This window comes from Epinephelus moara, chromosome 21, assembly GCF_006386435.1.
Source record: "Epinephelus moara isolate mb chromosome 21, YSFRI_EMoa_1.0, whole genome shotgun sequence".
Lineage (NCBI taxonomy): Eukaryota > Metazoa > Chordata > Actinopteri > Perciformes > Serranidae > Epinephelus > Epinephelus moara.
Window position 1 is genome coordinate 34,433,505 of NC_065526.1, and position 11,016 is coordinate 34,444,520.

General features: G+C 38.9%; 1 protein-coding gene across 3 annotated transcripts in view; it reads left to right on the top strand.

Annotated features, from left to right (window-relative positions):
* Positions 1–11,016, top strand: part of brinp2 (bone morphogenetic protein/retinoic acid inducible neural-specific 2) — a 347,460-nt gene that overhangs the window by 222,993 nt on the left and 113,451 nt on the right. For all 3 annotated transcript variants that reach the window (XM_050033564.1, XM_050033563.1, XM_050033565.1), the window contains one exon: positions 4,466–4,571. In XM_050033564.1, coding sequence (XP_049889521.1) covers positions 4,466–4,571 — 106 coding nt within the window. The remainder of the gene's footprint in view (positions 1–4,465; positions 4,572–11,016) is intronic.

The following is an 11,016-nucleotide window of genomic DNA, read 5'->3' on the forward strand; positions in this document are numbered from 1 at the left end:
GTAAGGCCTCCACTGAAATAGCATTTTAAGTCTTGTGTGTGATCTATCCTTTTATAGGATTTATCCTGGCTTCATATGAGCAGAGGAAATCTCCGCTCTTCGCTAGGCTAATTTATAGGCTACTATTTAAAATGCCATAGGCTGGCACTAATAATGTTAGCATGTTGTATTTGCTTGGAAAATGTGTTTAGTATAAGACAGTTGATTGGTCAGTGAATCTTGTGAGTTGTAATGGAGCCAAATTGAGTGCCCTTACCTTTGTTAAATGTTGCTGTTGTCCCTGGTTTTATATGAGACAAGGGAAAGATCGCTAGCTGCCAGGTTAATTTATAGGCTACTATTTAAAATGCCATAGGCTGGCGCTAATAACGTTAGCATGTTGTATTTGCTTGGAAAACATTTTTAGTATAAGACAGTTGTTTTGTCGGTGAATCTTGTGAGTTGTAATGGAGCCACATTGAGTGCCGTTACCTTTGTTAAATGTTGCTGTTGTCCCTGGTTTTATATGAGAAGAGGAAAAGATCGCTAGATGCTAGCCTAATTTCTACAATGTAAAATGCCATAGACTTGTGCTAATAACGTTAGCATGTTGTATTGGTGGGGGAAATGTATCCAGATAAAGACAAGTGTTTGTCAATGCTGCGATTTATAGTGAAGCCAATTTGCGTACTTTGTTTGAAATTGTCTCTATTAAGCCATATTTAATGTGTGTTTTGAATCAACTAAACTTTACAGCACTTAACAGAGTCCTCCACTGCCGACTAGTGTTTTGGAGGTGTAACTGCAGAGTGACCACTGTTGCCAACTCCTCAGTAAGAAAAGTAGTTATTGGCTGTCCTAAAAGTCGCTAGAAGTTGCTCAATGACGTCATCGCCTAATTTGCATAATTGTCCATATGCATGTAATTGTAATGGCTGCTGTAGAAGAGAGGAATAACGTCATGGGAGAGACAAAAACTGAGTAAAAAAACACCCTGAATATGTTTAGAACTACAAATGAACCTTCTTTCAGTGATTTATATTAGACAAAGAAAATTTTACATTTACATCCTGCCCTGACTGTAAACCAGGTCGGGATCAGCCAGCGGCCGTTCCGCGCATGCGCGATTCACTTGCAGTCTGGACGTGGAGGGGTTAACATCTCCTGCTCTGACTGCAGCTGGGAGGGAGGACTGGGCCGTCTGTGAGCGCTTTGGGGCGAGAGAGGAGCCCACGGCAGCATCCGCTGCTCGTGGAGAAGAATAAGAATGATACATGCTCTCACAACAGAGTCTCCAAAAGTCTTCAATAACATCAGAAAAAGTCGCTAGATTTGTCGCTAGTTGCTTTTTTGAAAAAGAGTCGCTAGAGGGGTCTGAAAAGTCGCTAAATATAGCGACAAAGTTGCTAAGTTGGCAACACTGAGAGTGACCCAGACACAGCACCGCAGAAGTAAAAATAATGTGCAGTTTTTTTTTCCCCACCACTAATTGATTAGTTGAAGATTATGTGCGACTTCAGTCGACCAAGATTTTCTTTGGTTGACTACAGCCCTAGTAAAGTGACCTGAATATGTCACATGAGGGATTACCGTATACAAAATACACAACATAATGTTAAAACAACGTTAACTTGTGGTTTTACACAAGTTAACGTTGCAGTTAAGTCTGCAAGTCATGGTATGTAGGTATGTTTGAAACAACATTTACTTTTCGCACAGGACTATGGGTGGGGCAATCGATTTACAAAATGTGTGTCGCCGCATCGCAATAAAGTAAGCTGTGCCCGGTCAAACCTCACCTACAAAGTGAAAATGACTTTTCGACTGCAGCGCACAGACACTTGTGAAAGCATCCTGTAGTGCTTTGCTAAGACAGCGTGAACACTGTCCTGTTTACTTTTTGTTCCCACTCAAGGATGATATCTTAACATGTATCGGAACATGTTTGTGTTATTAGTAGTCACACTTTCTGCACTGCTGCTAACATTACAGTATACATCATCTAAGATTGTTAGTCTGTTGTTTAGTATTTTCTGTTTACTTTAACGGCCATGCACGAGTGAGAAAAGTGTGTGAATGCTGTTACAGTTTGCAAATCATTTTAGTTACTTTCCTTCCCCCACACTGATACAAGAATACATTTGCCAGTAATTATCTTAACTGTACATTACTACATTTATTAAATCCATGTAATAAGCATTTGGAATTTTAAGTCAAGTATAAGAAAAAATACAGATTCTCCGGTTCAGGCAAAGGATTGCTATCATATATAGTGATTAAATTAATTTATTTGTCACAGCAAACCTTTTGAATTCGGAGTCCATAACTTTCTGATCAAGTATCTGACACATAGGGCCTATTATTACTATTAATATTATCATCAACACAGAAATGATGTGGAAAGGGTGCTTTTGGTGTCAATATCACATGCCAAGGGGTGTCACAAAGTGTCTGTATTTGATGACCTGGGGATGAGAATGGGCTGGCTGTTCAAGAGGGCATGGACACAGAAAGTGTTTTGTCATTTAATTTGAAAGACTTACTCAGTTAAGCTGGACCAGAACCGTGTTTTAGGTGTCCTGTCAAACAGTTTTACTGCACATCTGCCAACAAGGCCACATTACCATCTGGGCAAATGCCCTGGTGCCCTGAACCATTAGAAGCCTGAGTCCCAGGTTCACTGTACGGTCATTACAGTAGTAGTTACAGTAGGTAATTTTGATTAATTGCAAATAGGGCTCGATATTATATTGTTAAGGTGATATGACACTAGATATAGGCTTAGATTTTTGATATCTCAAGTGTTGTCTATTCCTGGTTTTACAGGCTGCATTACAGTAAGATAACGTAATTTTCTGAACGTAGCTGTTCTCTTATTTCCCTTTACCCCTGTAGTCATAAGCCCCTTTTACACTGCCAGATTTTCGGCGAATGTTGGGCCGTTTTTAATCGTCAAATGACAGGAAGGGTGAAGGACGGGCCAACTTATGAGAGAATCGCCGAAGGACTGACTAGCCGCGGCTTCCCTCGGCATACGTCACTGTTTACTGTCACAGGCTGAGCTATACGTTTTGTAACTTACTCACGCCCGTATTGCCCCGAAAAAAGGTGCATTCTGTATAAACAAAAGTAGGTTGGCGGCATTTTGCTGCACTCCCCGATTTTGTTTTTATACTGCCAATGATGAAAGAAGACTGATTGGGCTTTCCTGCAAATTTGCACGATTCCTATTTAAAAAGGGCTATTATATCCACATTACTGATGATTATTTATCAAAAATCTCACTGTGTAACTATTTTGTGAAAACAGTTAACCCTACAATATCCTCGCAATATCGATGTTGTGGTATTTGGTCAAAAATATTGTGATATTTTATATTCTCCATACCCAGCATTACTTGATATTTGGTTATATGTACCAGAATATGAACTGAAATCATAAGGTAGATTCTGCATGTTTTGTTTTATATCTTCAAACACCATCTTAAGGAGGGGCCCTGTGTCAAAATTTAGTATTAACAGCTTGATTAATTGAGTAGATACTGAATTTACATGGTGCATAGTTTTAATTACTTAATCAAATTACCACAAACTGTCTGATATCAAACCTGAGGCAGGGTACTCTTCCGGATTAGAAGCACTTGTTAGTTTCTGGGATTCTGGGCAAATCACAGTGTCCCTAACAAACTGTGTGTGTGCCATTTGAATGTAATGAGTGTTTCAAGGCAGGAAAGGTACGCAATGCAAACAGAGTGGGAGTCACAGGGGCTTAAATTTGCTCTGAGGTTAAAAATCAGCAATAGATATGATTTAAACAAAAATATTTAATAAATCATGCTCTGCTTGTTGTTTTCTCTCTTATCAGTTAGTAATAATAAATCAGCAAAAACTATATGAAAGCCATGGAACATTTTTAAAGAGGAGGCAATTGTAATTCTGCTCAACCAGTGTAAGTTTGCCTGTGGTGACCATCCAGAACAAACATCAAATCTCATGCTGCCTGCTCCAACATCTTTGATATCTTTAATATCTGATGCACCTTCATATCTGGTTGCTTTCAAACACACACATGCAACAAAGGTTATTATCAGATCGAGGCCTTAATGCAACCTTCCCTCTGTCTCTCTTTAAAGTTTAAATCCTTTTTCTTTCACAAACACCTGCGCTTGCTCCCCCCCTCACATTTCTTGTGTCTCTCCCTCCTTTCCACTGTTCTCCGCCAGACAGCCAGCACATTGCAGGCAGCTGTGGCTGCAGGTGTGGGAGTGGAGCAAAAGATGGCGATAGTTTTCTCTGCTGTCAAGAGGGCTCTGCCACATCCAGTCCTCCGCCTGCCTTCACATGCGCCGCCTGCCACAAGCTGTGTGCTCGACTGCCAGCCAGAAATGGGAACAAACATCTGCCTCATTCACTGCTAATGTGGCATTATATGAAAAAACAACACAACCATATATTTTAAATAGATCTGTCCTTCCTCTGTTTCCTAGGTAACCGAAACAAGGACAGGCCCTCTCGGCTGCAGTAACTACGACAGCTTGGATTCGGTTAGCTCGGTGTTGGTGCACAGCCCGGAAAATAAGATCCACCTAAAGGGTAAGGCTGGGTAGCACACACACACACACACACACACACACACACACACACTCACATATTTCATCTTAAATTCACACACAGTCCTCAAGAAAAGGTCCGCTGAAGGATTTTTTGCACACACACACACACACACACACACACACACACTTAACTCACACACACTGCTGCCACCTCCATCCACCACCCTGCCAAGCCTCTCACCTCCTGTGTGTAGTGGTTGGCTGGGATGACCCTTTACTTTCCACTGCAGTAGTTTATATGTCTGTTCTGCCTGACTGGCTCTCGGTCTCATGGGGAATCTGTTATCTTACCAGGCTGTAGATGAACCGTGTCTGGCCACACTGGCCACAATCTAACCCCTCCGACTGCCCCTGGAACACTCAGTACACAAGTAAAGCTGAAGTGGTAATCCATGGACTAGCCTTCTTGTTTGATTAAACTTATTACCACATGATTCTGATGGAGGTTATTGGTGAAATAAGAAACCTCTCTTTGACATCTAATCACACTGTAATGTTCTTGGCTTAATAAGCTTATTAGGTTTGCAACACGTGATGCAATTCAGTTTAATGTGCAGTATAATGTTTTGCAGCAATCTATAATAATCCTAATTATAGCTTTTGTATTTACTTTCTGGCAAACAAGCCAGTGTCACAGAGTCAGCCTGGAGCTAGAAACTGTTAACAGTCAGCAGGGCCATTCTACCAACTAATTTCTGCATTTTATGTGTGAAGATCTATTTCTTTCTTGGCAGAGTGATATTATTTTAATTAATGGCTGTGATGCAAGTGTATAAGAGCCCAGTGTTACTTTTACTATTCAAAGGAAAAAGACCACAGCACCATGGGTGAAATCTTTGGTCACACATTGAGGGAACCAGAGTGGGTTGGAGGATAGGGGGCAAAGCTGTGGGTTTGGGGCTGAGTGCTGAGACCTGAAAGAAAAAATATTTTGATATTTAAACACAATTGAAGTAATTAAGATGTGAGAAAAACACCACAAAATTTTTTTCTCAAAAATTCTATCATTTTTAAATAATGTGTCTTTATAATGTGTCCTCTATAGTGGACTTTTGGTCAATCTTTTCCACAAAAAGTACATAACAGTTCATTTAAATGACATGAATAAATTCAATTTTTAGGAATGTAACACTGAAGATATTGTGCATTCCATTATTTTAACTGGTTACACATAGTGCTTGTGTGTGTATAGACAAATAACCTTTAGTTTACCCCTCCTAGAATCTGTGTAAAACTTCAGAACCCTGGTTTACATGTCACTTCTAATACAAAATAGTTGCTGGGTGTCAGTAATCTTTTCTTCTCCCTTAATTTCTTATGCATGGAAGCAATTTTCTGCCAATGTGATGAAAGCAAAACAAAAACTAACTAAATAAATAATCATTTCTTTCATATCATTTCTTAATATTTTAAGATATTAGGTCAGTAACCTGAGAAATGTTGTCATTATTTTTAGATTATAAGTCATTATTTTTAATAGGGTTCTCAGTTAGTACTTTGAGAAAGTTTTTCATTATTTGAGAAAGCTCCTCATTATTTTGAGACAATCAAGTCTTTTATTTGAAGATGCTAAATTATTAAATCATTGTTTTGAGATAAGTAAGTAATTATTTCAAAAAAGTTTATCATTCTAATTACTTACAGGATCTTTTTTTTTATTTTTCATCACACTGGCAGAAATGGTTGGTTTGGTTTTTCCCATTTCCTGTATGGGACATGGTTGAAAATGACAAGAAGCGATTCCCACTGTTCCCCACAATGGGTTTAAAAGTGTATTTAACAAGGCTTAAAACTAACATATTCTTCTAAAATCTTAATGTACTCCACCCCCATTTTGTAGCAAAAACGCCTTAAATGACATACCTAAATTAAAATGACTGTAGCTTCTGAACCGCTCTGACTAAATGCATGCATGAGGCCTTGCCATAAAGAAAACTCCCTGAAGTTTTTTGTGGAAGTGTCAGAAACACTCTAGGTGATACAGAGACAGAGTAATGGGCCTCTGAAGTCAGTAAAAAAAGTGAAGATTTTGCCTAAAATAAAATAAAAAATGTTTTTCAGGATGAATAACTGTCTGTGGCTTCATCTGAGCAGGTAAATGACACTGTGATTTATGAGATGTAGGCACACTATCAATGAACATTTGTTTCAAATTTGAAGAAGATTGCTCAAAGTATGACCATTCTACAGTGTTTTTCCATGCAAAGAGTCACTCGGTCACTCGGCTTCAAAACAGTACTGTCAGTGATCAAACAACACTCAGCCAGCTTCAAACATTGTACCTTATTGAAATCAGGTGTGATTATGATAGCTGATGTTGTTTATGACACAGAAACACCATAAAATATCACCAAATAAAGCCATATGAAACGTGAAAGTTATGATCCCACTTTCTTGACGGTATATCTCAGCCAATAGTGGTAGGAGTGAGACTCTTACCTTTTATAAACCAGCTAAGTCCCCGCTAACGGCTCCACATAAGATCGCCAGTAATCCTTTAACTTTTCCTGTCGAAAAGCGGCATGACATGACTTGTCACCACTCATTGCGATTTTGGACTTTGTGTGTTTAGGCTGCTCTGGTGTGAAATACATAATAAATAAAAGAAAAATGATGTTATTTTTGAAAAGTCGAGTGCTTCCTGAATCCGGCAACACCAAACATCACATAGTTTGATGATGTAGTGTGCCTGGGAGATACCATTTAACAGAGGAGGAGGGGAGCAAGGATGTCGGCGTCCTGGCAGAGTTAGAGAGGTTAAATGTGTATTTAACAAAGCTTAAAACTAACACATTCTTCTTGAATCTTAATATAATGTACTTAAGACTCTCATAAGTAAATAAAACAAACAAAATCATCCTAATGAAGAACAGAAAAAATATACCTTAAGATGTGTTCTGTTGTTCACACCCATAGGTGTCTGACCAACACCACTAGAAAGCCCAGGATGTGCTTTACACAGTTCATCAGGGTTGAAATATACTGCATGCATGGTGTTTGAATAAAGGCCTCAGTGTCATGTCCCCCACAGAGGACAAATATGAATTGCCAGGTCTCAGGAGGATATGGGTATAAACTATTTAAGGTTGCAGTAAGGAGCAGCCATTAGCATGGCAAATTCAAAGCACTAATGGCCAGCGTTGGTGATCAGGGAAATGAGGCTGTGCCTCTGAGATATTCTGCACTGCCTGCATCAGCAGGTCGGCTTGGCGACTTTTGAAACTGCCTAATGGCATATGAGAAGGAACCCATCACCTCACTGGTCTGTCAGGCTCATATGTAAGCTCAGATTGCTTTAAAGGATGTTACTTAAACAAAACAAACAAACAAAAAAAAAAAAACAACAGTATTCCTGACGAGTTAGTGAACAGCAGCACTGGTTTGTATTCAACATGTACGACTGATAATATGATTCAAAATTCACTTTGAGGAGAGAATGTGAGCTGCACACACAGCTGTTGATGGTTGACACATATGCCAAGATGGAGCAGGAGGTGGTCAGTGAACGGTGAACACTGCACAGCCAGTGCATTTTGGGGCCAGTTTAACACTGAATATTTAGGGGCATAAATTTGCCTTATTTGCCAGATTTCCATATTAAATACACAGCACACCCACATAGAGTTTTCTTTTTCTCTCCATTCTGTCAGTGACAAAAAAAGAACCACATTCATTCAATATTCTAAATGAGTGGAGACTTAATTGCACATTTTATATGCATAAACTTGAGTTTCACACCTCTCTGCTCCTCCTCCTCCTCCATATGTACCCTCTCTCTTTCCCACACTAACATTCTCTCTTTCTCTCTCTTGCTGCCGTGGTTTTGACACAATCATCATGACAAGTGTCACAAAAACATTGCGCAAACAAAGAAATACGCTGAGGAAGAATTACATTAATGAAGCTATTTCTGCTTTATGGATTCATTCATCTTGACAAAATGCATGTGTTCGTTAAAGTCCCTCTCCAGTCGAAAATGTGTTTTTCCTATTGTTGACTCACTTGGGTGCTTGAGCTTCACTGAGCACAATGATGTCTGCGCAGAGTTTGTTTGCACATTTATCTGCTGAAGGGGGAAAAGTGCTCACCTTAAATCTCTGCAGTGTATGCAAGAGTGATGATTTGATATGTTTTAGAACATGCCTGGAGAGAATCCTTTAAAGTAGATTCAGTCTTATTTCCCCTCTTGTTTAGTCTTTTTACTGCCATGTAACTTTCCTCCGGCACATTAGGTTCTTTTCTTCTTCTTTTTTTTTTATATCACAGTCTTTAAAGGTCACTTGATAATCAGAGGTCAATCACGGGGTCATTTCCCTTGGATTTTCAATGGAGTCTGCATTTTTAGCTTTCCTGGTGGCCAACTACCTTATTCCCATTTTGCTTTTAGACCAAGCAGAGAAAATCCAACTCCTGACTTCTGAGGGAATCTTCTGTGGATTATATCACTTCAGGTGTAAATAATACAGTAGCAGATACTACTTCTACTTCCATCACTACTACTGAAATTACAATTGCAACTTTCTTGAAGATTGTTTTGGCACATAAGCACATACTGTAACAGCACAGGCTTGTGGGCAGACTGTCTAATGGACAAACATATTAAAAGAGCATAATAAAAGGAATATCAAAATAACATTATATTCCCTGGCTACTCAGCCTTTTGATTTCACCAGCGCTGACCTGTAACCTCTTCCAAAAGGGAGACAAAGGGAGACCAAACTTTCTAGTCATTTAAGTTTGTCCTTGAGACTGTACCTAATCCCAAGTGTGAGGTATCACACATTTCATTGAGCCACTGCTTCACAGTGGGTACTTCACATTTCTCCAAAGCTGAAGTATAATTTGCTTTTCTCTTGTAAGGCTAAGGCCAAAGGCAATGGTGTTGTTGGAATGCAGTCCGTGTACCCTGTGCTTCTGAAGTGATGAGTATTATCAGCATGGGATCTGGCTGCAGTGTGGCATCTAACAAAGTAAGAAAGTTAGCTTGGTTTCAGAGCAGCAGCTCTATGTAAAAGCCTAAATTGGGTTAGTCATTGTGAGGCATTTTTCTACATATATATTATTTACACTTATTATTACGCATATCTAAAGTCATTAAAGCTGGAGTAGGCAGTTTTCTGGAAAAAGCAAAAATACCAGCAGGATTTGAAAATAGGCTCTTCTGCTGCAACTCTCCCCTCTGTGTGCTAAACCCTCCCCCCAAGCCAACACAGGCATATGCACATGTATTATACAGTAACCTATATGAGTACCTGTGGGTGGATTAATAGAAGTGGCTATCTGGGCCCATGCCAAGGGACCCAAAGTGTCACAGGCCCCAACCTTGTCTTCACCTGCAAAATGTCCTTCAAATTCACACATACTGACAAGGAAGAGACTCAAAAAGACTGCAAAGAGATGCAAAGGAACTGCAAAGAGACACAAAATTGCTACAAATACAAAATGACCTCAAAGAGACAGAAATAGACTACAAGAAGACACAAAATGACATTAAAGAGACACAAAATGACCTCAAAGTGACACAAATTGATTTAAAAAAGACACAAATGGACTACAAAAAAACAAAATTTCTATGAAAAAAAACACGTGACCTCAAAGAGACACAAAGTGACCTCAGAGAGACAAAAATGGACTACAAAGATACATAAAATTACTACGAACAGACACAAAATGACCTCATAGAGACACATGATGACCTTAAAGAGCAACAAATTGATTTAAAAAAGACACAAAATTACTACAAAAAGACAAAATTACAATGAAAAGACACAAAATGACCTCAAAGAGACACAAAGTGACCTCAGAGAGACAAAAATGGACTACAAAGATACATAAAATTACTACGAACAGACACAAAATGACCTCATAGAGACACATTATGACCTTAAAGAGCAACAAATTGATTTAAAAAAGACACAAAATTACTACAAAAAGACAAAATTACAATGAAAAGACACAAAATGACCTCAAAGAGACACAAAGTGACCTCAGAGAGACATAAATGGACTACAAGGAGACATAAAATTATTACAAAAGACATAAAATGACCTCACAGAGACACAAATTGACTAAAAATGACCCCAAACACACAAAATGAAATCACAGAGACACAGAATGACCCAAAACGAGCACAAAACCACAAAAAGAGCCCATTGAGTCTCCTGTTATAGGTTAGATTTTCTAAAACCAGTAAACAGAGCCAAGAGAAGGTGCAGAAGTCTGTTGTTCTCTCAGACCACTTATATGTTGCTCAGATTTATTATAATTCAAAAGACGAAACAAAACAAATAAAACTGCCGGCTTTAATCAATCAGTCAATCAATTTTATTTATAAAGCCCAATATCACAAATCACAATTTGCCTCACAGGGCTTTACAGCATACGACATCCCTCTGTCCTTATGACCCTCGCAGCGGATAAGGAAA